Raw genomic sequence first — 27973 nt, 5'->3', positions numbered from 1 at the left:
AAGAGCAGTGACTGACACTATTCACTTTCTACACAATTTCATAGATTAAGTTTTTCATTCTTTAAGCTTCCAGTTTATTGGATATTTCGTATTGAGCTGAATGTTGATAGGCCTTATGCTGTGCAGTTGGAGTCATTCTGAATGACTAGTAGTCCATTTTACCCCCTAACGACAACATGTGCTGTCTCTAGAGATTCTCTTACTGTATAAGTAATCCTGACATGAAACTAAAGCTAATGAAGAGTTCAATACATGCAAGAAAAGGCATGCCTTCCTCACACATTCATAAAAATGTCTCTAAGGATGACTGATTCAAACCCCTAGAGTGCCATATCGCCATCTGTTTACATAAACAATGGTACTGCGACCCTTTTTCCCATTTGTTTGATCTCAGTATGTCCTCATACAATTTGGCACTGTATATTTAACTTCTCATTCTCACAAGTTGGATTAACAATACACAACAAATGATACAATTAAAGATACAATAATATGAATAATATGGTCGTAAAATTACAGTATCACACAAAGAGGCAGTTTTAGCCAATTTCGATAATTAAATAAAGCTTCATATGACAATGACACGTAATAATAGAGCACGAATTTGTGATTTGCTGCAAGGAAGTAGCTAATGTGTCTAGCGTTACTTTAACTAGTCCGACCTATCTCCCTTTTACAATACATATAGACACGCCTTTCCACATTTTTCCAATTTGTAAAACACTGTAGATTTTACAATATATAACAAAATCTGACAACATGATCAAAACATGATTCGCAATAATAATTTTTTTTCGTTTTAACACATCTCAAATAGCAAATCATAGCAAACTAAATGGAGGATCATTGTTTTAAAATACTATTAGAAAATACTATTTATAATAATAATTGGGTTGTGAACAGACATCCACATAGGCAGCATTGCAACAAAATCCATGGCATGCACTTAGAAATATAATCTTAAATCTAATAGCACCCAATTTCACAGTGGATTACCTAGTGCAGAGAAAATATTGGCTTTCGAAGTCAACACGTAGCTAAATGGCCAGCTTTAATAACAAAGACTATGACATTGCAGTTGTTGTTTTAGACGTAGTATGTTGATAAACGTGAGGTAAGAGCTTAAATCTCCATTTTTTTACTACTCTGGGCATGGAAGAAACGTCTCTACATCACTGATCTTGGATACGACAATGATTATAAAAGCATGTGGCTGGCTAAAGCGAACCAGCTCCAGATCCGAAATGTATATCAAAACTTGTGTATCTGTATGAAGTGATGAATGGAGCCACATGCTACACTGGCCTTTGATCGGGCGACGCGTAGGTTACAGTCACCGTACTACAGTCGGGCTGTTCCCGGGTTCTGCGGAGATCCGAGTACAGGCGCTCTTCGAGGGTAGCTGCTAGTTTGTCGCTTAGTTCGTCTGTGATAGTCTGTGGGCCGTAGCTTTTTTCGGCAAGCTGTGTACTTTCATCCACTTGACTTGAGTTCTCCCTGCCCAGCTGGGTCTGCAACGCTTCAAGAACCTCCCTTTCATTATTAGTGCCACTGCTTTCAGTGCTAGAGGATATTCTTATTTTACAGTCCTTCTCCAGATCTGTTGCAGTTGCATCCTGATCCGCTTTGGGAGTGTCGGGGGTACTGGTCGCACCTTCGCTGCTCTCTTCGTCGGGGGCACTTACGATTCGCGGGAGGGGGCTGGGGTAGCTAGTCTCTAGGGGATAGTTGACGGTTTCACCACGGCGAAGCGGGGTGCGGTACCGGTCGAAAGATGTTTGGAAGCGCTGTCCAGGGTCACTGTACTGCTTGGAACGTTGCCATTGTTTGCGCAGGTGCACGCGGGAGCGGTTCTTAGAGCGTAACGGAGAATCCTGTTGATCGAACTGCGGATCGTGCCGCAGGAACTCGTGAAAAAGGGCTTCAGTTTTTTCGTCGATGCTGTAGTCGCGTCGAGAAAGTACGGGAGGGTGAGGCTGGGCATCATGTTGAGTGAACATTTGGCCGTAGGGGGACCATATTATCTTGCTCTCATTCGTTCCCACTCCGTCTACGCCGCCGCTAGCACCCGCAGGTTCCTCCTCCAGTTCCTCATCGAAGATGTCCGTATCAAAGCTCTCGCAAACCGTCCCTTTGCATCCAGAAATGAAAAAGTTCCTGCGCTCCACCGCAGAGCCATCTTTACTACTACTACTCGTGCTTCCAAACAGTCGAAGCTCTTCTGGAGCGCGTGATGGGGCTTCAATGGATGCATAACCACTGTCCATCTGCAGAAGCTTGCGGTTTCCCGATTCTCCATCACTTCCCTTTTCTGAATCTAAACTGTCCTGTTTGCGTCTTTTCTCTGCCACTTCGTCTATAGGCAGGTCTGCATCCACTTCCATCTCATCTCCGATATCTTGAGAAGCGTCTCTAGGAAGCCCAACCCTCTCAGTCCTACCCCCAAGAGAACAAACGCTGTCTGCATCGCTCCGGACCGAATCTCTGTCGTTGTTGCTGCTCTGGTCAGAAGAGACATACCGCTCGAGGGAGGCACGAAGAGTCCAGATATCGCGGTACAAGGTTTGAGGTTCTAAGCTCTCTTGGTGACTGGGATCTGTCACATCCGAGGGCTCGGAGGGGAGGCCAATCACCCCCAGCCCGGTCGTTCGGCTGCAGCTGGGCTCCACCATCACCTCCACCTCTAACCTGGAGAACATCAAATGTACAAGTCAAAAAGGCTCATAGTGTAAAATACACAGTATTTTGGCAGATCGTGTTTATTGGAATGTGTCTATTTTTATTATCGGTTTATTTTGTACGAATTTTCAGCTCAGATTGAAAGATGTTAAGGGAGACATCTGTTTTTTTAGTGGACAGATGGTTGTGACTCATAGTGGTGCTTTAACAAGACCACAACACAGCGACAAATATCGGTTTTAATAACTATGCAAAAATAAACAAATATATCCATGTTGATTTTGAACCTTTCGGATTGTTATGCAAAGCATATAAGAAGAAATTTAAGCCATTTGATAAAAATACCTAAAGATAAACATGATGTAGACAAATTCAACGTATGAAATGCTTAAAAACGTCTTCTATCTCCCAAAGCAAAGCTCTGTTACTAAGGCACAGCCTACTGAATATGTAACCGATGATGGTATGATAACTAAACGCTATCAGTGATATCAATCCAGCATGGAATGGATTTTGCCGTATGAGGAGGGCAGATGGTTGCTATAGCAAATGCATGAGCAAAGCAATTAAAGATACCTGCCAAGGGAGGGTGGGGGTGTGGAGGGGGGTGACAGGAGATGCGGGCTGGGTCGGGTGGGGCAGTAGGTGACGGCCTTTGTACGAGCGATGTACTGAATAAGGTCAATGTGATGGGCGTCGTGCTCCTCCTGGTCCATGCTTTCGCTGGCAGCACGCTGCCTCTGAAACTGTCTCCGTTTGGGAGATCCTGTGAGGACGACATTTAGATCATCAGTGCATGGGTTTACAAAAATGTGCGAAGTGGCGAAAAAATTATGAATGCACGGCCACAGCTGATATACAGTCAAAATCCAGTTCAGTGTTCTAACAAAAATTATCTTTACACATTGAATTTAAAAAGATTTAGTAATCATGTAAAAACTTCAAAACTTAAATACATTATTTATAATAAATAAAACCAAAAAATAAATAAATGTTGCCACACCAAACGTTTTATAAAGTAACATGTTATTTAGTTTCAAACAGAGATGGCGATAGAGAGGCAAAAGTTTGAGATTCTAGCTTTAAGGTAAGAAATAATACACTCTTGAAAAATAAATGTACCTTCTAAATCCTGATTCCTTTTTATTTATTTTACTTTCCTATTTTTGAAAAGACAATACAATATGTAAAGACTTTACATAAGTGCTGTCAAATCGATTAATCGTGATTAATCGGTTATAAAATAAATGCTTGTGTTTATATTTTATGTGTGTATGTATACTTCGATGTACAAATACAAAAACATATAAGTATATATTTAAGCAATATGGGTCATATATATTTATATTTATACATCTTGTAAATGATATTTAAATATAATGTATATTCAATTATACAAATATTTTACATTGTAAATAAAAAATGATATACACATGTACTGTATGTGTGTGCATTTATATATACATATTAATATACACAGCAAAAATACAAACATGAATCGCGATTAATCAATATGACAGCACTATTTGACAGACAACATTAGAAATAGTTGGATCCCCAAGAAAAGACCAAAAGATGCAGAATATGACATATTTATGAAAATAATAAGCTCTTGGGAGGGTCTCTTTCTCCATCTTTTCAAAAAAGAAAATTTGCCCTGCGTCAACCGGCCATCTGCTTAAGCGCAAGTTTTGGCAGTCAAATACAGCAGCTTCGTCTTGGCTGAGAGATTATTCTATAGTCTGTTATACACAAACAAATGCCAAGGTCTGATTCTGAATCTCTTCAATGCTACATGCAGGCAATAAAACTCCAATAAGGTTTTCAATCATTTTCAAGGTACAACGCAAGACTGGAGCTTAATGAAAAGCAAAGAAATGTTCAATATTGCTTTACATCCTCTAAGGCTAGAAAACGGATCGCTTCAAAGGGTCATATTAATGCCTGAATTTTTCAGCTCCAGAGCAGTGTTATCTAACATCTTTTAGACCTGACAGACCGGAGTGGACATAAATCAAAATAGGGTATATATTTATTTATCCACGTTTGAATTCGTTAATGTTTAATTATTCATTTATTTAGCGCTATTAGTTATCTTTGATAAGAGGCAATGGCATTCCAAATAATATAATTTGCTGAAAAAGCTTATAGGCAATGGCACAAATCATTAAACGCAATGAGCCATTATATTTAATAAAATTATTTAACCAAATCCTCTTTATTTTCATTTATGAAGAACAATGGCAATATTCCCAGAGTGCTCCCGGATGCGTCCACTCACCTCTCATGTCCAGACTTGAAGCTCTTTGGCTCTTGTCAAACTTCCACTTCTTGATCTTAAAATAAGGACTTGCTCCCTCCAGACTGGCGTGTCGCCGGAGCTTGGTGAAGAAGTGTTGCATGGGCCCCTGCAGGGTCCCCCCAGACGACGACAGGGCTGTGACCGAGCCTGACGCACCCTCTCTGCCATTACCCATAATGCCTGCGGTTCTTACCACTCCTCCTCTCAACTCCATCTGTTCTTGTTGGCATGATAACATAACTTCAATATAACATGAGATGACAACAAAAAAATTAAGTATTAAAAACAAATCACTTGTTGCAAGAGATGAGGAGGGAAAACAATTATTTGGATACCGTATACTACGGTATATGTTTCAAAATACATGTTTGTATTAATATAGTATTTGTGTGTGGCGTGTATTTATATAAATGCACTCCCACTTGTGTGTGTGAATGCAAGTATATATATATATGACAAAATGAGATTACTCCCTTTATCAACTAACTATTGTATTAGTTAGCTGTATTTCTTTAGTAACTATGGCTTAAATCAAAACAAACCAACTGTGGATTTTTTAAACATTTTAGAGAGTTTTGTTCCAAAATGAGATAACTATATTATATGAACACGATTATTTTGGAATCACGGTTTTGATCCTAATTCATCAAAGTTTTGACAGCACTTGTGTGTAATAATTTACAATGACTTCAAATGCTATTATGTAGCTGTGACACCGATAAACTTTGTGACTGGTTATTCATTTGTTCTTAAATTTGTGTTTATCATGCAGAGCTGTTAGTGATACAGTATGTCAGAAGTGAGTGTTTGTTACTCACCAGACATGGGCTGGAGGGTTCAGGACCAGCTGTTGTGACAACCTCGCAGAATGATGTGTCCACAACAGAATTGAGAGCATCGCCGGGAAGGGCAGAACTAGGGCTGAGACTTCGACTGATCAGGGCAGTCTGGGGCAGTGAGCATACTGGTGGCTGTACATGTAACAAACACAATAATGAAAACATTCAACTCAAAATCAAGTAATTTCTTAATTCTATCATTTCAATTTTGTGTTTATACGATTAGGCAGGTAGGTTCATTTCAACCCGATAGTGTAACTCTCATCAGGACCACCCCATGCATCCAAAACAAAAGTTGGAACCACCAACAGCCCTATTGTTTTTCTTTCCAGACGTTATTTATCAAACACAGTATGGCCATCCCATAGTATTTATAAATAAATACTCATTCTATAGAGGATGTGACATAGTCCTAATTTATAATTTATCAGCCTACCCTGTTAAAAAACCTGCATATGCTGGGTTAGGTGCATCATATGCACCAAAAGTCTGTAATGAACTCCAAAACAACTTACATTTAAAATCACTTCCATCTATTAATATTTTATGAAAACCTTTTAAAGTCAACTCTGATTGAACGGTGTAATTGTTTAAACTAGGTACCTTTTAAATGATTTGTCTGTACTTATTTAAGTTAAATACAATGTCTTGTTTGTATATGTATAGTCTATGTATAGAGAATTGTGGTGTACTACGAAACGTGTTTTTTATGTCTTTGCAACTTTTTGGCCGCCTATCTTGGCCATGACTCCCTGGGAAAAGAAGAGTTACTCTCAATGGGACTTTTCCTGGTTAAATAAATGTTATATAGGTATGTTCTGATGCTGGATTAAGCTGGTCCTTAGCTGATTTAAGCCGGTGCTTCACATTTCATTATAAAACAAATTTTTTGGAGTAAAGTCGAGTGTTGTCACTCCATTATGGAAGCCTTGGATCACACTTTCTATGTGAATTGTGGGATTGAAAGTCATGGCATTAAGAAATCACCCCAAAGCTAATGCGGCCATGAGTTGTGGGCATTGGGCAGTGAAGACGTACTACTGATGTTTGAAGCCATTTGAAATAACCATGGTTATGTAAAATACGGCTACTTTGAATGTTTTTGAAGTGCAAATGTGCTATTCAATTATTGAAATATTTACTTTCCTTCCTCTCAGGAGATACTTCAAGTTAATTATTTTGGTCAAAGGGGAACAGCTAACAAAAAAAGTTTGAAAACCCCTGATCTAGATACATCAAATCCATAAACTTCTCCTAATGTATCGCGTAATTTCAGTCTGACGCCATCAATCGTGACCTCAATGGTTTTAAGTGACCTAGAAAAAAAACATCAAGGTTATTACTGACATTAGTATTCCAGCTTCTGTAACCAGAGCAATGCGACTGTCACCTGAAAAATTGAAAGGCTGGATTTAGCAACATGCCGCGTTGTCATGGCGATGCTGTTCTCCGATGACTCACACTCATGGATGGTGAGTATCTGCAGGGTGGGGGGAGGGAGGTGGAGGTGGGTGAGGCGTGCGTTCTTTAAATGATGAAAGTCGCCCTCCGTGAGCGTGTACCTGAGGTCATAAAAAAATCTAATAAATCCATATAAAAGTCCAATTTTAAAATAAATATTTTTTTTAAATGCTACATAAATTTGACAATATATCACATTTTATACTGCATTTAAAATTTGATAATTAAATATTACAATGCATTTTTCTTGTTCTTTTAAGATGTATAAATAGAGAGTATGCATACTGTATATATTCTTAACACATCAGGATTATAAGACAACTATCAGTCAGTAGAAAGACTGTATTTGTTCAAAAGTACTTATTATATATTTTCATTTTTTGGGGGTCAAAATAATAATAATATGATGTTAAAGTTACTGTAAAAATATTTGCAATCGTCACCTCACATGTTTTTACATTTGCAATGATACACACTTCAAAATATTCCCATAAACATTTATTTTAACCTAAAACCTCTATGTTGAAAATGTTTTATTAATCAGCATGTGTAGCTGGAAACTGTACATGTAAAGTGCATATATAAATGAATAATAAGTAACCGCTGTGAATAGGAGCTCTGTGTGTTTGGAGTGGGTGGTATGAGAGCGTTGGCGTCTGACCTTCGACCTTTCTCCTGTGTCTTCTTGCTGTGGTCGAAGAGCGCAGCTTCGTTAAAGGAAACCCGGCGGCCCGTGGTGCCCGTGAAGAGGAAACGCTCAGTCTCCATGTCGTGGGAGCTGGCTGCCGACAGGCAGTCTGACTCATCGACACGAATTGTAATCTCTGTGTGGAGCGAGAGTGATTACACCAGTGGATGTGTGTGTTTGAATGTGTGTGCGTTTTGCAGACTGCCTTCACTTGCTGAAGTATGACATAAAAAAGTAACATTTACGTTTGAAGCCATTGCTTGCAATGTAATGTCTAAAAGTATTTTTGATGTATTTGGATTCCATCATTATTTACATTTGTGTGCTATGGCAGTATGATGGTGAGGTTCTTACCATGCACTGGCTGGGCCTCTTCGATATAGGTGGTATTACTTTTCTCAGCATCATCACTAGCCCTGAGGCAAAGAATGAACCTTCAATGCAAACACGTAATCAGTCAAATTTACATTGAAGTAAATCTCTCGCATCTCATTCATCACATACACAGCTGGGTCATTCTCAAATATTCCCAATGTGACAAAAGTCCATGGAGATTTCAGTCATATAAAACGCTAAAAGATTCTATAACAAAACAATAAAAATATAAAATTCTATATATGTCTGGACATTTAAACACATTTTAAGATCTTTTGTTTAATAACAATGTTTTTTTGGGAAACAAACTTTTATTTTGAAAAGACAAATATTTTAGAAAAACACTTCCAATGTGACACCACATTAATGGGTTTTGTTATCTTTATTGTTTTTGTTCAGTTGATTTGTGAGTGAATTGTGGTGAATTTTCTCTTGCGTTGTTTTATCAAAACGTTAAGATAATTCTAAATAAATAAAATTGATAAATATAATTAGTTTAATTTAATCATCATGAGCTTTTAAGGGAGAAAACTGACTTTAAAACGTATAGATATTTCAGTTGTTTTATTATTAGACTTTTATTCGAATTTTGTGTCTTTAAGCTCACGTTTGTTACCTATCTATACAATAACACGCTCTACACATTGACAAAATTCACTTTCAGCACATACATTTAAATTCCTCTGCCTCTTTTCTGTACAAACAGAGCAAAAACACTCATGACTCATCCTGCACTGCACATATTTTTCTTTACAAAGCATGTCCTTTCAACACCAACATGACTATTTTTAAAAGAAAAAAATAGAGTTTTTGGGGTCCTCAATATTTACTAAATCAGTCTTTCTGATATTTTTTTGTGAATGATACAATTGTAACCCAGTGCCGCCTTAATAAATGACACGTGATGGGCACAATCATGACACTAGGTTTATTGCAACAAAATGCATTTTATTTGCTATGAGGCATCGCGTGGTAATGAGAAACTGGAAATGTGCTGTGACCATAGTGAATGTGCATGTTTTAGTGGGTGTCGGCTAGAGTGCACTCCACCGCACCAGGAGTGATTTATAACGGCTGATGGCTGGTATGAGATCTCATTATGCTTGTCATTTGTGTGAGCCTGCACTCCTCTAGGCTGCCCGGAAAGCAGGCAGACTCCACAGCTCTTGCCCGTCGCTGAGAAATATGGCCAAGCTGTGAAATATTTGCATTTTTGGGTCTAAAAGCTACCAGCTTTATGGCAACATCAGTTTATTCCAGTTGCATCTATGTGTTACGGCTTCATGCATTCTGTAAATTAGTCAATGATACAATATGAATCATCTGGCAAAATCAGATGTTGATGTGCCAACATATGAAACGCTTTGGTTGTAATAATTATTTTTTGTATGCCATGTTATATATTACTACTTCCTGCCAGATGTCACTAAAATGGTTGTTTCGAGTACATTTCTGTGATATCCTAAGGTTCACCAAAAAACATACTAGCCATTTAGAAAACTGGTAGCTTTCAGCCAATGGCAAAAGTGTGAGGCGCAGTTTCCAATTTGACTAGCAAGTTAAATGTATAACGTTTGATTGTTACTACGAATTTCTTTCAGGGCCAATAAGGATGTTTATACTGTAACATGTCAGCAATATGTGTGGGTTGAAAGGTGTTCATCTCACCACACATGGCGTCTGTCCCCTTCACAACAGCGGCGACAGACGATCAGAAGAACAGAGAGCAGGACCAGCGTCCCCCCGACAAAGATGGACAAGAGGACCAGCAGGAGAACATATCCATTCTGTGTCCCTGATGACGGGGGGCCGTCCTGGACAAAAAACAGAGAAAGGACAGTCAGTCTGGAAGATCGAGACACAGTTTAATAGTTTCAATGGATTAGAGTGTTATTATGAGAGGAAATTCCCTTTCTGAGTAAAATCTCATGACTTTAATTTGCGTTACACCAATTCCTGTAACTTCTTGCTTAGGCTACTGGATTTTTCTATTTTTTGTTTCTTCAAAAACACACACAGCACACTAAACTATATAACATATTAACTAAAAACAAACGAATAAATTGCTTCTAAAAAACTAAATACTGTATGATTTAATAAACATAAACTACGAACCTAAAAAAACTAAATGTCGTAAAAAATAAATTTAATAATTCTAAAAAAATTACTTTTAAAATACTGGGTTGATTCGAAAAATATATGGACAAACCCTATCAAGAGGTTGCCCTATTTGAACCAAACATTGGTTATTTTAAAGCCAGCGGTCGGGTTTGTCCAGTAAGACCCAGAATTTATTTGTGTGGAGTGTACTTACATAAGCCTAACAAACAGATCTCATCCCCTATTTACTGCCATAGTGGGGAAAAGAAATTGTATGAAAGTCAATAGGGGATGAGATCTGTTCGGTGACTGACATTCTTCCAAATATCTTTCTTTGTGTTCCTCCGAACAAAGTCATTTTTACAGGCTTAGAACAATCTAAGGGTGAGTAAATGATGGCAATTTTTTTCTATTTTTGGGTGAACTATCCCTTTAACATGAAACGCTTTGTTCAAAATTGCCCCTATTAGCTATAGCTATAATACATATAAACCTCAGTTTCTCTTGATCCTGGTGGGCGGCTGGCAACAGTAGGAACCATTGCTGGGGGGCTTTTGTTTCTAAGTTAAGATTTTAAGTATTCACTCTCCAAAAGGTTATAAGAGATGAGGTTAAAAATATTTAAGAGGCGGAGATCTACACCGCAGAAACAGTCACACAGATGGTTTCTTTCTCAAAGACATCAAAGCACAAAAGTGTACAGCACGTCTCACCTCACCACCTGCTTAATTGTCATCTTCAGAGGTACATAATGGAAAGAATGCTAATAAGTGCACGAGAACAAGGGCTGTACATGTAATAACTACATTATACAGCTGTTCATTGGTGGAGGGTGACATGGTCCTATCCAGAAGCTATTGTTATCAAGAGGTGACTGCTATGAAAGCAACAGTTTATACAGTTTGAAACTGCGGGTTACTTGACATCAATCTTAAACCAACAAAATCGTACCTGACAGCTCAACTTCCAGATGATTATTTTAAGATTACCGTTGCAAATGTGAGTACATTTGAGATTAAACACGGATCCATAAAGTTTTAAAGACATCTAAGTGTATATATAGACTTTATTTAATCCAAAAATTATTTATATTTCCTTATTATATTGTTTTCTTCTGACTACTATAATATATTGTTAAATGTATTAATTATTTATGAGTTTATTTGTCAAATATATAATCTGACTTTTTTAATATTGATCACACTTTTATTTAGTAAATATAATTTTACTCACATTCCGTATTTGAATCTATTTTATTAAGATATATATTTCGCCTTATTTACTATATATTCTTTTAAATAATTTACTATTATTTATTTAGGCATATTTTTTACTTTTTAAAAAGGGGGGTCCTCACACCCCAGTTTGCTTACTGGTGTCTTAAAAAACAAAATGCTGATCTAGTGAACCTTAATGTAAAGTAAAAAAATTACTTGTATAACGTAACACCAAGACATTTTAAGAACTCTGCTTAGAACCAAGGACGATTTCATTATGTTAGATTAATGATGTAAGATGCTGGACCGGTGTTTGCATTTGCGAAGTGTTGAATCAAAATGATTCTTGAAAAGAAGGATCATTTCAAATTTACACAAAGCCAAAGATTTTATTTTTAGTGTCGAGGAGATCACCACCAAAGCCATTTGAGCTGTCTGGTTCTAAGTCACATCAATATCGGAGTGAAGGTCCAAAATACTTTGCTGTTCTGCAAAGCACATCCCTTAATCCAATGATGCTGCTTATTCCGGTAATTGAAGTTCCTGACAGTAATTCTGGGTTCTGATGCGATATCGTGTGAGTGCGATAGATTCGGTCTGACTCAAAGTTCTCTAATTTGCTTAGACACTGTGATGGATCCAATTACGAGGGGCACAGGACAGGATATTTTCTATTTGCATGTCTGGAGATGTTGCTGTAAAGAGTAAAGATGGAGAACGGGGGTAATGAAAGCGAGCAGCACAGGAAGGAGAGGCACGAAAAACTTACTGTGGCGTGATCGGTAAGGTTTTTCCATAGGGCAGAGTCATTGCTCATGGTCCAAGCCAGAGAGAGTGTCCCCCCTGAGGAAGGCAGTACAGGAAGTCAGGCGGCTGCTTTGAAGCTGGTTATGGCACTAAAGAAGGATTTGATTTCCATTTCTCCTTTGGAAAGTGAAATGAACGCATCTCTGAACCATCAGTTTGTCAGCAAATACCAAAAGTGTTCTGCTGTCAAACAAAAATATGCAATAGAATTTCTGAATGTAAACATATTAGATAATATTTAAAAACAAATCTTGTGTTATGACCACAATAGACGAGGACTAGATTTCAAACTACGACCAAGACCATAATGGTACCACAAAATTCCTTAATAAGGCTTTTTAATGAACAAAGTTAAATTGTTGTTCATTTGTTCATTGATAAAAAATGTATTATTCAAAGTGGTTTTGTGAAACAAATCTCATAGGAATTTGTAACTATTTTAAGAATTTGTATGATCTTATTTGTACATATTAGTGCGATTTGCTTTCGCACAAGTGACATTACACTGTAAAAAAAGTTACAAAATCTTACGTTTCTTCATAGATTTTTTCACATAAAATCAGTTTTTAACAGATTTTGCACATATTTTTTAAATGTGAATTAGCCGCCATGTACAATAGTTACGAATTCCTGTGTGATAAAGTTGAAAACAAATAAGCCTTTTCACTTCAGTGCATAACAGCATAAATGTAGTATTCTTATCACACGACTTTGGAAGACGACTGGAACTTTTAGGTGTTAAAATTCCCCATTTCATAATGGGCTCTATGCATGGCTGAACTTGACGTATTTCCGGTCAATATGCTCAGAACGCTTGATAACTTCCGCCGATCGTAGAGTGCTGTGCCAATGCAACAGTCAAAACAGCAACGGCAAATTTTGTTGATGCTTGTTTGCTTTAAATAGATATATGTATTTATGTTTACTTAATGACATAATGACATCTAAACTTATAAAATATCATTTAAAATATAGAAGGACAGGATTTCTATATTCCACTGCTGTGTGCCGCAGTGTGCAGCATTTGCTAAATTTATTTTCTCAGTTTACCATTTCTCCCTGCTTTAAGTCTCCCCAACCAGAAACTGAAGAGGGTTCTTGTGTTAAACATGGAAGTATCGCGTGAATAGACCCCATTGCATGGAAAATAGTACAATTCTACGTTCACAGATCATACGTGTGTATGGAACAACATGAAGCTGGATAAAACTTACTTCTTTTCTCATTTTTGGATAAGCCATTCCATTAAATGAATCAAATGCATGCAATCCTGCAATCCTACAGTGCTTCCAAGATGCAACAGTAAAAGAACAGCAGTTTGCATAACGCATGATCCCTTTTCCACCCAAAACCACCCTTTCGTTTGCTCTTCACTCTTTCTCTTTCCATTATCTCAAGATGTTTCTGGCTCTCTGGCTACTCAGGCCTGGTAGCATGCTCCTCTCTTTTCGGATAATACCGTTACAGCTGCAGGTTTCCTTGCAAACCATAAAAACCTCTCTCACTTTCACACTCACCTCCAAAGCAGCTTTCCACAAACAGATTGCTGTTTGTGTTTGTCCTGGCTTCTTTACTGTTGCGATGCTGCCTCTTCTCACATCTCTAAAGGTAGTGTGTGTGTGTGTGAGAGAGAGAGAGAGAAAGAGAGAGAGAGAGACAGAGTGAGGGAGAGAGAGAGAGAGAGAGAGAGGTGCAGAGCGAGAGAGGTGCAGAGAGAGCGGTGTGTTTAACAGTGTCTGACTGCAAAGCTTTCAGCTCTTACTGCATACTCGCCTAGCTTCTGCCCTCCTACCTGTTGTTAGGATTTTATTTCTCGTTCTTTTATCTTTAGCGTCTCAAAGATAACTGAAGGTACAGTATTTTTTGCATAATGCTGCCACATCTCTTACAAGGACATTTCACGGAAAGCAAACCAAAAGAGACTCAACTGGATTATTCCTTCTTTAAATGTAATGACGTTTACAGATTTATGCTCTTTGTGTCACTGACAGTAAACCTAGGGCTGCCAGCTTTCTTGCTTTAATGCAAAGATAATATTTTGTGTTTACATGACGATATATCACATTATGTTTGCCATATTGCGAAAAGTTTGACTTTACAGTAATTATACTTGAACTGACAAGAAGAATGCATTGCAGAATCATTATTTGGTATGTCATGGCTAATACAGTCAGGTTAGTTTTGTCATACTAAATATAGACAAAACGTGCAATGCAGTCGTCTTCTATTAAGATGCCGACATGACTTCTCAAAAGAAAGTTTTAACCAACATATATCAAAACGCTGTGTAATTCCTCACTATTGCATTTACAATAAAATAACATAAAAAGCTACAGTTGAGGAATTATTGTCAGATATTATGCAACATGCTCCTCTGGTTTCCTCGGTAGACTCTGCGTATAGGTTTACAACATTCAAGATGTACTCCTAATAAATATTTCTGATAGATTAGACGCGTTTTTCGATATTAGGAAACCGATTAAACGCATTAATAATGTAGACCGGTGCGCATTCATAGACAGGCGATTTGAGGCCAAATAAATTGATTTAATTTGCATCCCGAAACCAGTGAGGCTCGGGTTGTCTTTTCTATCGTTTAAAACGTGACATAAGCAACGTCTTCTTGAACATTTCCCTTTTGCAATAATACACGATTTCATGTTGAGACCACCGCGCTCTGAACAAGAAACAACGCACAAGGTAAAACAAAGGCAATGCCAACTCACCTAACTGTAATACGTGCGGTCCATGAGACAACAATCTCACCAACGATTCCCCGATCTTCTCTTTAATTTGGGCTTTAAAGGCTTTTCGTATTTATGAATGAAGTCCCCCGTTAAACACACCCACTCTCCCATCACCCAGTGAGAAGAACATGTCGTGACGTCAATGTGAGGTATAGCGTTACTTTATCACATGTGTCTATCACGCCCGCGTCCTCTGATTATGTTATGGAAATGAGGTAATCCCCCATTTGAGTCAGTGAAAAATCCGACAAGTCACGTGCATCCCCATGCGGTCTGAACTGAATGGTCGCATGCAATAGCTAAGATATAAGATGGAGTTCGGTCAAACGGGAAAAAATATAGATAGATCGTATTGATTGAAGCACTGCACGTCAATGGCTTTTATTTCACATGTGCATTGAAGAAAAATTGTATGTGCAATTTGGGACCTGGTTGTTTCGACACGAAATTTTCTCAAATCGTTTCTATTGTTATTCCATATAGACGTATTAGATCATCTTGAGCATGAGGTCATAAAATAATCATTTTGAGAATTGAATTAAAAAATGATATTGACTGAGCGCCCCCTCTTGGTCACACGCAGCATCGTTGTCTACATTAAGGTCCAAAATGAGGAGGATTCTGTTAAAAGTTCTGGAAATTAAAATAAACGAATAGACGGAATAAAATACAATTTTAAAATATTTTTTATTGAAAATGTACCATGTGGTCTAAAAAATATGATTTGTGCAATTAGAAAAGAATTTTAAATAAAAGCATTTTCACTAGCGCTCCCAGGTCTGTATTTCCCACTGCATATAAGTGTACAAATATGAAACCGCTACAGAATCTGCAAAACGTGCGCCTTCTTTTGGAAAAACTATATTTCCCATCTGGCGCGCGTTTCTCGCGAGATTCGACGGGAAATCCTGACCGTGTCCTTGTTCTATCAGCCCCGCACCTTGACTGCGCGGACAGAGAAGCTGAGGCTTGTGTATTGTCGTGCTCTGAAGGTCTGATCGCTTCTCTGTTGTGAAAAATGATGGCAGCAAGATTTCTCCTCCGTCGTGCGGTACCCGCGCTCAGACACGCGCGTTGTTATGCCGACGCGCCCAACGCTCAGATGTCCTTCACTTTCGCATCTCCGACACAGGTACTTGCGCTCCGGGCTTTGGCCTACACGGCATGCTAACATGCTAACATGAAAGTGCATTGCTCTTTAACCATTTTAACTACAGTACGCCATACATGTTAAGTCATGCGTTCAGGTGCAATGGATGTGCTTTAAAAGCATACAATATTTTAAATATGACGTAACGTTTACTTAACGGATACTGTTTGTGGGCTAGCATGTTGCTAGTGTATGTCAGGGTAACGTTGCACTTAAAATGTCGAAGCTATATCATGGCCAGTGCCTATTTCGTTTTTGTTGGGAATGTTTAAATTTGCACTGGGTCTCCGAAAAATATGAATTCGTTTTTGTTCATTTTTTTGGCTTGCAAATGAACGCCAAACCTTGAATGACTGAGCTTAGCAGACTGTTAGCATTTCTGCCAAGCGCTCTTTCACCTTGACTTTTATTTTGACAGATCAGGATCATGTGTTGTCAGCTTACAAGTTTCAAGACAGTAGTTTTTAAGTAATTTTCTCATCTTTTTATATTTAAGTCACATATTTTGTACAGTACGCAAATCTTTGTTTAGCGCTTGGACAAGTAACGTTAGCAGTTGCACACGTAATGTGCATTCACGTTTTTTAGGATGTTAGGATGACGTCCGATTTATCATATCCCAAGAATCTTGTGTACTTGAAAAGTCATAGAGATGAGTTAAGACTACTAAATAACATTTAATGAGTGCTTGTCATTTTTAAAACAATTTCGTCTTGAACTTTTTGTAAGGGAGCATTTAAATGGTTTCAAGAATCTCTACCCACTAATAATAACAGTCAATAAAAAGTGTGCTCTTTTTATATAGTGTATTAACACTCTTGATCAAGGGCACAATAGTAAAATGCACTTTGTATATTAGCCTTTTGGTCTTCATTTTCAACCACTAAGCTGTTTATCTGGAGATGGTGGTGATGCTTGTTCTACTCGCTGCAGGTGTTCTTCAAGGAGGTCAACGTCAAACAGATTGATGTCCCGACATTGACAGGTGCCTTTGGTATTCTCCCGGCCCATGTTCCCACACTGCAGGTGCTCCGGCCTGGCGTGGTCACTGTCTTCAATGATGACGGCTCTTCTGCAAAGTATTTCGGTGAGTTATAGCTGCAGTAACCATATAAGTATCATAGCTTGCAAAATAAACGATTAAAGGCTGCCATTGTGGCTTGTACTGTGAAATTTGAGTTTACGTACTTTCATTAGCTATTGCGTCCAGAAGGGGTCAGTCTTGCATAATTTTTACTCTCCCATTCATTTACATGAATGCGTTTCTTTTGAATCAAACCTATGACCTTGGTGTTGCTAGTGCCATATTTATCCTTTCGGGCCACAGGAACGCAATGTGGATTTGGTGTGTCTTGTGTTTTGCAGTGAGCAGTGGATCAGTCACGGTCAACGCCGACTCTTCAGTACAGCTGCTGGCTGAGGAGGCAGTTCCTCTGGACACCCTGGACCTTGCAGTAAGTGTCTGTTAAACCTCATTGTTTGTGAAAAACATGGAATTATCTGTAGAAGGAAAAATTCACGATAAAATTAGGGGGGAATCTACGCTTTTAAGGAGGCTTTGATTGTATTAACTTTATTCCCCTAATTCCCTCACACATCAATACGATGAAAAAAGTATTCAGTTTGTAACCTCTTAATCATATCGAGCTGACTGTTTTGAGTGCTGCATGGACAATGACCCCATTCTGAAAATGATGTTCTCAGTCATGCCCTTTTTCCGACACGGAATAAAGAGCACATTCAGGTTCATTCCACATAAATAGACGGCCTCTTTTTATTCTTCCTAGAGATAGCTGTGCTCCGCGCCCTCACTAGTTAATAAGGAAGGAAAGGTCAGTCACCGTTGAAGTGGTGCAGATCTGTCAAATCCCCACTGAGAGACCTTTAACTCCCAGCTATGTTTGGCCTTTACATTGTGTAATCGCCAGTGTGACAAATGTCCTTCACAGAAAAAAGGCCAAGTTTATATGCTTGCACTATCGAAAAAACAGCCATTCTAGTGCAGAATACGGTTCAAGTAGCAGTTGCATGCATCGATTTTTGCTGCTCAGAATATCTATTTTTTTAGGTCTGCTTGTCACGTGTTCCGATTGATGGCGTGGGTTATAATGTCAGTTTTTATAGGTTAGTGCTGGGTAGAGTCAACTTACTCGCGCATCTCACTACAGTTGTTCTGATTTTGGCATCCTGGCACTTTTGTTAGTGTTTTGGCTGAACTTTTTAAATATAAAATGCAATTAAAGCGCCTGTGAATGTGAGAAGGGACTCTGAGAGACATCAATTGTTTTTTTATCTTACTATTTTTACTTTTGTAATATTGATACATGAATCTTAAATATCAGTGCTGTGTTGTGAAACAGTGATTGTATTGCCATATACCGTACACTACATATATAAAACTTCACTTTCTTTTATTAATATGTAATTAATTTCCATCAATAATTTTTTAGAATGTTAAGTAAACAAATCAAAACCATGATGTAACACAGATAGAACTATGGGAGTTAGTGTTGTCATCCTTGGCCTTGGTGAAAATTGGAGAAAAGTTCTCCTGATAATTTTTCTAGTTCCTGAGTTTCTATACTGCACATTTCGAGATGTAAGACTTTCTAGATTGTGTCAAAATCATGCATTATCGTTTTATTATTTATAGTTTATTTTGGTTTACCAGAATACTTTAATATAACCAGATACATTCCTTTAAACAGTTTTATGTGGTTACAAGAAACATTCTAGCGAAGTGACCCTAAACCTTTAAATAAGTCTATGTGAATATTACAGAAAGCCTCATATCAAAATCGCTCAAAACTATTTTGCACAGGCGGCGAAAGCTAACCTGGAGAAAGCCCAGTCAGAACTATCCGGAGCTTCAGATGAGACGGCCAGGGTGGAGGTTCTTATCAGCATAGAGACCAACGAGGCAATCGTCAAGGCATTGGAGTAAACTACTTCCTGTGTAGGTTTGTATCTAAATGCTTTCTAGCAAGATCTGAAAAAACGCCACCTACTTGAGACAATTAGTTTTTAATGTGCATGTCTGTGTTCTTCACGGTACGATTGTCAAATATCAATTCATGAATAGTCTTTTTTATGTCATTTGTTTCCAGGCAGGAAATTCTGTTGATGTGCTAAGGTTTCCAGCTTCGTCAGTTCCCCACCCCAGTGAAGTCATAAACTGCAAGACATACCTACTTGCTTTGTACAGTGGATGAAATTAACAATAAATTTATTTGAAAGTAACACATGTTGCCACTATTTTTGCTTATACACAGTAATATATTGCACTTTGAAAGTTGTTGAAGCGCTCTGCATGGCAGAAAGGGGGCAGTATGGTACTGCCGGAGCCTAAATGATAGCCAAGCCTTTTGCAAGGGGTATTGCTGTGAGCACATTACTTCATCTTCATTACTGCTAAACCTTTCTGTCTGTGCATGGTTCATAGTAGCTCGAGCACTTTTGTGTAGGCAGGGTTTCGCGCTCAAGTTTCCTTTATCAGTCACTTGCAGATTTTAAAAATATCTTTCCATGAACTCGACTTGAGTGTTACCAATGCAGCTTCTCTACACAGTCAGAACAAACTACCAACAGACAGTCGATGTTCTGGTGCAGTATAAATTCTAGAAATTGCTTAAGTATGGGGTGATTTTATAGGGCAGCTCCAGTTGGCGCATGCTTGTTTATGTGCAATTTTACAACGCTAAACCACATGTGTCTTTATGAATGTCTGTCCTGGCAACATGCTGCAGCTTGCTGGATTTCCACATGTACAGAATTGGACGGGAACGCTTTCAGTAAGGAGTCATTGTCGATTGTAAATTTGTTTTGGATGATTTGATTTTCCAGTTGGTCTAAATTGTTTAACGCACTGTGCAGTTTGCATAAACAGGAACATTAAATCTACATAATGGATTGTTTATTTGTGATAATTGGTCTTGAATAGAAGGAAAAATGGACCGAATTGCCTGAAAACTAATGTCAGGTGTTGCCAATGATAAAGTGATGTGTTATTGGCTAGCTTTTTTGTTTTTCCACAAGGGGTTTTTGACCAAAGCGAGAGGGGTACGGTTTGAAATAAGATTTTGGGATAAGATGTTGCTGGTTGTAGAACCACCTCATCTGCCTTTTCAAGACATTTTGTAATACTTATTTTTTTTCTAAAACACTATATTGCTTAAAGAACTATCCATTTATATGGGTATATTAAAATATCTAATGGGGTGCAGTTACAAAATCTTTATTAAAAAAGTCTTGCTCCGGTGTTGCAATCCATCAACGCTAAGCCTAGTTAAGATTCAGACCTTTTTTTGCTTGCTGCGTGCAAAAAGAGGCTACAGACTCAAGTGGTTGCAAGATACTGCACACAGGCTGAAGGTGGGCGCGAAGGCCTGGTGCTCCCACCCACGCGGACATGCGGGTCGGCGTGGATCTGTGGCCTGTTCTGCATTTAGTGAAACTGATTAAGGCTGTAGCTTCAACAGAAGGAGCTGGTCATAGGTCAGTATTGTCGGTCTGATGTAGACCCAACAACCACATCCTCCTGCATCACTCTCAGCTGCAAATGTTAGGTGTCTTGAAGTAGATCGTTTTTAGAGGAACCTGTAAATCCACAGCACACCTCAAACATGCTGGCTGAACTTTATGATCATCTCGGGTATCAACAATGGGTCTTTGTATCAGCGTGCAATCGGGTGTTAGCTACAAAAGCTATGGCAGATAAAAAAAACTCACAATTTATGTATTTAAGCCTGCCACGCACCACAATGTTTACATTTTGTCAATGTTTTTGGTATAATGATGCAAAGGTACAATGTTATGTAACTTTTTCCTGGAATCGATCTATCATTTGTCCGAAAAGAGTCTGGAAATAAAGTTAAACCTGGTTTTATTTTTAAATTGCACCATGTCACTGTTTATGCAGATATCCAAAAGATAAAGTAATCACTCAATAGCATTTCCTCCATAAACATGCTTGAGAGACATGTAACTGTCATTTTTGCTACAAAATGATGGGTTAACCTCTTCTCTGTCTCCCTTGGGCAAACAGTGATATTTGTGGCGGTCTTGTGTTCCACAGAGTAAAGTGTCACATTCCAAACGGGTGAGGTTGTTAAATCAGTGGTTGGCCTGTGGGTAAGGTGGTCTCTGATAGATCAAAACCCTGTATTGCAACAATACAACAATGTTCCAGTAAAGGAAAGGTTTAAAGTGTACATGTTTATATGGATATAACAAAAAAATGTGTCAACGATATTGAGGGCTAGTTTTACAAACGTCAGTGTTTCTCTCCTAAGGGTGCATCAGGAAATGCCAATTCACCAAAAGTCTTTCCCCAACACTTTCGCAATCCAAATCCTTCCTGCAAGATCTCTGTTTGATTTCATGTTTCTAACATTAAACTTACTGATCAAAAAGTTCCCTTCCCCACCTCCATCACATTTTCCCAAGTAAGGTTTCTATAGACACCTATACTATCTGAAGCGCTGCATGGAAAACCAATTGGGGAAAACCCAGCTGACTTCATTTTAAAAAAGGTAAACTCGCATGACTGTGCATGTTTATGTCCTCTCACAGTACGCCTTGTTTGGAAAACACAACGCCAAGAGTTTTTCTGCACATTCTATTTCAGAAATCGTTGATTAGTTTTGCAGAATGATAAAAATAATGATAATTCTCCATTTGTATATATAAATCGCGCTAGTTGCTTTGGATAAAAGTGGATGTTAAATATCCAGAGACATAAACTAAGATTAAGAATCCTTGGATCCACTCCTGTCCTTACCCAACATGGAGTGACTTAATGGTTTCCTAATCACATGTCTGTGCGCTGAAGTACTTGGAAAATATGCCATCAAGCTAGTTTCCACTTGAGCAGACATAGTGCCATTTACATGCTTACGCTCTTTCGGACAAGGCCTGGACTCTGACTGAAGGCCCTGTGGCCGCATGCAAATGTGTGACGTCTTTGAGTGCTGGCACGGAGCGAGTCTAAGCATGAGCCATTGATCTTATTCTGTCAGCTGGCCCAGTATTAGCAGCTGGCAGTGGGGCGGGGTTGGACAGGCCATTATGCTAGGTCAGGTATGCAGTGACCGTAGTGTTTCAACAGACAAGCAAGATGCAGATTGGTCGCTTACATTTATGGTGGACTTGGTGACGACAAACGATGACAGCCTAACAGCCAAGCCTTATATGCAGAAGGGAAAGGCAGCCCACCATCCAGTCCTATTACCAATTTATGCTATGACATTTCCTGTGAGGCAACACTCCCAGGAATCGTAACTCTTTCAAAGCTGTGACATGTTAAAGATAGCCTTTCGATTGTTAGGCAACAGATGTCTATCAAATCTGAATAAGGCAAATGATGGTATCAGTTTTTCGCATAACGATAATTGCGGTGTTATTTTCCGTGGTGTACGGTATTATCACGGTGCCTCCATGTGGTGGTCCGATATATTCGCAAGTTGTTGATAGCAACACATATGCAACTGGCACCATTTAACTTAAAACACAACTTTTGATATTTCAGGTTCCAACGAATATTTTATGTTACTCAGAACTAGCCAAACTTAGCCATGTAGCCATGTTAACTTACGCCACATGCATTTTCTAACAGCACTTACATACTGCTGATTAGGTACTACATACAGAGAAAATGCAGGGTTCAAGCCGGGACAAATCCCCAAATAGATCAGCTCCTGGAATTATTATGGCCTCAGATTAGGAGAAGTCACCACTTGTAATATGTAGATGGTTGCTGATGTGGCTTAGCATCGGGACATTTAAGTAAGGAACATCTCACACACGGTGTGCAATGTCGGCGTAAAGATGTTGTAAGAACATCTAACATATATAAACGAGTTTACGCCGTGCACTTGTAACCCAACCAAGGGGGAAATGCACCTTAGATGCGAAATGCAAAATGTTACATTAACATAGAACTGCGTGTAAACATCGCATGTGCCTAGTGCCAGATAGGTTAACAAGGACATAAAAATAGAGCTCTTTCTCTAATTAACTAAGCATTAGTCCTGCTGCACGTATCAAATTATCGGATCTGCTATGATACACCAGTGTGACTAAATCTAGACTGCAAGCCAACCAACGAATGGCTCAAAGCATTAAGAAATTATTCATGGAAAACTCCCCTTGGTTCCTCCAAGTTGGAGTTGGATGTTTTGATTTGATATTTTGTCACAGTATGATTAACCCTATGGGTGGAACAAGGTTTTGCAGTTAACTTTGAGGAGGATTTTGCAGTTTTTTTAACCTGGGATATGAATAGTTATCAGAGCGAGGTCTAGCTTTGCCAAGGGTACACAGTGTGAATTTGGGATCTGAGCAATGTATGAGCAGAGATAAAAAACGTAACAAGATAATCTAGTGTAATAGTAACCCAGGGGGACCCATATGACCCATTAACTTTGACGTTTGAATAGCTGGAAAATAACTAACTTTAGGTGGGTTTGTTTTGGTGCAACCGGATTGGATCCCAAAATTCTTGCAATATCTTAGCTTCGGTTTGACTATCAAGCGTGGAGGAACTGAAAGACACAAATTGATGAAATGATCTAAGAACATAGAGCATTAAACTTGCACAGGGTTGGAAAATGGTGGCAACAGTATTGTGATAAAACCAACCAATGTAAAACAGAGGTGATGATTTGATTAGGACCGCAAGGTGGTACCGTACAAATGCTTTGGAACCAATCACTATTCACTGGTTAACTGGGCAGTCAACCAGAGCTATGAGCTTTGTAAAAAATCTGCACATTACAGAGAAATGAGGAGACACTTGTAAGACTATCTGTAAGGACCAGAGCGTTACATTTCTGAAATAGTTTTTTTTAAATGTAAATGTGTTCGCTATTAACTCACCCTTGTGTCATTTTAAACCTGTATGACTTTATTTCTTCTGTATAACACAAAAGAAGATATTCTGAAGAATGTTGGTAACCACACAACATTGCCCCTCATTTGGACACAAAACCACTGAGACATTCCTCGAAATATCTTCAGAAGAGAATCATACACAGATTCTGAATGGTGAATGAATTAATACAAAAATATTTTTGTGTGAACTATCCCTTTAACCTGCATGTAGGAAACCAACAAGATTTCAAGAATGTTTGATTCCCAATGCCGTCGAGGGGAAAGTAGGAAAAGTAAACAAGTTCATTGGCCCTCATGTAAATGGTTTACCGGACAGACACAATTAAACCCTCTGTGTTGAACTCAAATACAATGAGGAAGTAAGTACCAAGCTTCTTCCACATTAGCGAGATAAGAGCAGCTAGCGGACGTGGGGGGCGCCTCTCAGAGACCAACAGGAATTAATGGCATTCTTGTGAAGTGCACCAGTCTATTTTTAAAGCCTGATTGGACGCAGGGTGACCACGCTTGCAACGTCACAGATGGGATCAGAAGAACAGAATAACCTTCCGTATCAATGATTAGATTATGGCAGCCGGCCAAACAACAGATACAGGTGAAATGTCAGTGTGCCACGCAGCATTACTTCTCTCCGGAGGCCGTGTTCTGATTAAATTAACTTAATGTGGGAAATTGCTAATCTGAGCCAACCCAGGATTAAGCCTGCAGAACATCGAAAGTACATGGGTGTGGGTGTTTGACTGTGGGTTGCTGAGTGGGTGGTGGATAATGAGGGTTTGTGGCAAGCAAATAAAGCTTCCAGAGAAGAGACCGGTAATGATTCTCTTGAAATTTTGCTTTGTGTTAGTTCACAATACGATAAAACATTCAACAGAATACAGGTCATTTGTTTTTACAATTGTGCAAAGTTAAAGACACATTGTTTATGAAAGCAGGACTATACAAATTAAAGTGATAGTTCACCAAAAAAGAAAAACTTCAAATCAACAGCGGTACCCATTGACTTATGTATTGTAGCCCCCATTGTTCGGTTACCAACTCTCTTTAAAATATGTATTTTTTTATTTTGCAGTCATACTTTTGAAATGTTTGAAATGACAAGAATGTGAGTACTTGATGACAGAATTGTTTTTTTGGGGGCGGACTATGACTTTAAGCTTTAAATGTTAATAGCATAGCTCATAATTTAGTTTTGGTGGAGTTTCGTGAGAAGTGTTTGGGTTCATATTAAAATGTTTGACTTTGACGAATGAAAACTAAGGTTGCACATTGTTTAGATAGATGCCTTTAAAAACTCTATGGAGATACAAGCGAGATTACTGATGCCTTTTATCTGGGATAAAATACAGTATTGGCCAAAAGTGATGTCTTGACAAAACCTCTTGACTAACCTTCTGAGGTTACTGAGTTCAAGCCAGGAGATTTGCTTGAAAATATAATTACACAGCAGGCTCAACAACTATTAGTCACTAAGTCAACAAATGCTTTATTTAGTTTTTTATGCACTTTTGTATATCAAATAAACCCATATTCACGGATGTACTGAACTTTGCTTTTTTTTGCAAATAATTTGTTCAATAAAGAGTGTATTGTCTTTTTGCACCACATGCCTGATGCACCATATTTTGATGATACTCATAGTCTTAATTAATTCTCCATTTAATCGGATTGCTTTCTAGGAAAAACAGCTATTAAGATTTCAATATCTGCATGAAGAATACAGCATGTTGGTATAAGATCTAGTTTGTAAGGATTGCGTTCTATTGAAAGGCCAGCTCTCAGTGTTTTTAACTGTTTCATTTATAATTGTGTGAACGGGCTCCGCAGGTGGCTACTCATGCAGACTAAAGCAATATGCCTCCAAAGCTACCATAATTTAATATAGTTATATTATCTCAAATACTTGCAGCTGTGGGCTCATGATTCACTTTTAAGTGACCACATCACTATTTATCAACATTACAGTGTAAATCATAAACTTCATTTTAAAACAAAATGCACGAAATGGAATGACGATGCTGACTTTCAAATACCTTTTCTGCCGATGGGTGTGTAAAAGCTTGGTATCTCTCACTATATATACTAAATAATTTTGACATGTAAACACGGCCACACGTGTGTCTTCTCTTTTTGCCACCAAATCGGCCAATCCACTCAACAAGACCACAAATTTTACATAATGTCCTAGAGATTCATTTGTTTAAATCCCCTACTGATGTCTTCTGGGAGAGTGCCTGGGCTGTTTAGACTTCATAACTTTATTGATTCATATCACTTTAATGTGAAAGTTGAGATTTTGCGGAATGTGGAAATGGTTCTTGTGTAATTTTGTATTCCCACATTGGCAGACTTCCTGTTGACAAGCCCGTGCATCACCGCCCGTGAATGACACAGGCGTTTCCTAATGCGTCCCCTCCTGTTTCAACAGAGTAATCGAAGGGTAAACAACATAAACATTAACAATTGTAATGGGCCGACGGATACTGACTGTTGAAAATTTCTCAAACTCAAAAGTGGGAATGGGAGTGACTTTGAGGTCCTGGAATGCTGTTCACCCACACATGCACAAACGCCCACATATGTCCCACACGTGTCACATGAGACACCAAGCATGCACATAAATAATGACACTTAAAACGTTCGCCATTCACCCATTCAGTTTCAAGATGTGACTAATGATAATTGATGATTCATTAAACGGTGTTTAATTGGCAAAAGCCTCTTTGACGGAAATCTCTTCAGGGTGGGAATGCAGCTAATCTGCTGGAGTACAGTACAAAGACACAATTGTTCATTTACAAAGAAAGGTGTGAAACAAAATATGTACTGAAGTGTGGCCTAACAAAAACATACTTCAAGTGTTATAGTTAATTGCTATTTATGACCAGACTGTACAAAGTAAATGAAAAATGTATTCTTTCATCGTTTGTTGACCCTCGTGCCATGCCTCTTTGACATGCTTTTGCAGAACACAAAAGTAGATATTTTGAATAACGTCCCATTGAATTCCTCCCATTGTTTTGCCAGAATTAAAAAAGTAATATACACGATTTGAAGGACACGAGAAAGTTGACCTGTACTGTCAGAAATGTACTTTTAAAAGTAAACACACCCCGAGGAATAACTATAGTAGAAAATACAACTTAACTAATAATCAATCATTTTTGTGACATGAATATTTCATTTTTTCAAATTTGTCTCATTTGGTTTTGTTCTAATGTTCACATCTTATGCTTTTTATTAAAACAACTGCACATAACGTGACAAAATACGATTTGTCTGCCACCCTGCTGCTTTTCATATGTAGTATTTGACCGATATCGTGGCGCCACGAACTTCCTAAGAATAAAATTCCACCTAAGTTGTTGTTTATCGTAGACTTATCTCGTATCCTAGCAATGTGTTTTTCTGGACCGGTTGCCCAGTTACCTACTAATATCGTCAGCGTAAGGCCACGCCCCTCCAATAGCGAAAGCCTGCTCCGCGTTAGCAGTTCTTAAGGTTGTTTTGACTCTTAGATCTACTACGTCAACAATTTGTCAATTTATTGTATATTTTTATATTTGATTTCTACAAATTACCCTTTAACGATTATTCGATGCTGTAATTCGTAGCTGCGAAGTTAAAATAAAACAACAATCAAATGTTAAAAGCGAGGGCGTCGGTGACCACCTTAAATCGCATGCTGACATCGCAAGAAGCAAAGTGTCCGCCCATT

General features: G+C 38.4%; 2 protein-coding genes across 3 annotated transcripts; one reads left to right on the top strand and one right to left on the bottom strand.

Moving 5' to 3' along the window:
* Positions 1 to 406: 406 nt before the first annotated feature.
* On the bottom strand, positions 407 to 15351 carry cbarpb (CACN subunit beta associated regulatory protein b). The gene is made up of 10 exons (XM_079470944.1): positions 15195 to 15351; positions 12431 to 12504; positions 10013 to 10158; positions 8324 to 8403; positions 7943 to 8105; positions 7211 to 7382; positions 5800 to 5952; positions 4961 to 5195; positions 3256 to 3445; positions 407 to 2688 (listed from the first exon to the last, which is right to left on the bottom strand). The coding sequence occupies exons 2-10, from the start codon at positions 12476 to 12478 to the stop codon at positions 1296 to 1298; spliced, it is 2580 nt and encodes an 859-aa protein (XP_079327070.1). The 5' UTR covers positions 12479 to 12504; positions 15195 to 15351; the 3' UTR covers positions 407 to 1295.
* An 87-nt stretch (positions 15352 to 15438) lies between these two features.
* Positions 15439 to 21254, top strand: atp5f1d (ATP synthase F1 subunit delta). 2 transcript variants are annotated; one of them, XM_079470775.1, is made up of 5 exons: positions 15439 to 16347; positions 17299 to 17452; positions 17731 to 17819; positions 19187 to 19321; positions 19473 to 21254. In XM_079470775.1, the coding sequence occupies exons 1-4, from the start codon at positions 16234 to 16236 to the stop codon at positions 19307 to 19309; spliced, it is 480 nt and encodes a 159-aa protein (XP_079326901.1). In that variant the 5' UTR covers positions 15439 to 16233; the 3' UTR covers positions 19310 to 19321; positions 19473 to 21254. The 2 variants fall into 2 exon arrangements, with proteins under 2 accessions (XP_079326901.1, XP_079326900.1); XM_079470774.1 differs by having other exon boundaries at positions 16106 to 16347; positions 19187 to 19325; positions 19473 to 20275.
* Positions 21255 to 27973: the final 6719 nt, after the last annotated feature.

This window comes from Barbatula barbatula (assembly GCF_947034865.1).
Source record: "Barbatula barbatula genome assembly, chromosome: 13".
NCBI classification, from domain to species: domain Eukaryota; kingdom Metazoa; phylum Chordata; class Actinopteri; order Cypriniformes; family Nemacheilidae; genus Barbatula; species Barbatula barbatula.
This window is presented reverse-complemented; position numbering and strand designations above follow the sequence as displayed.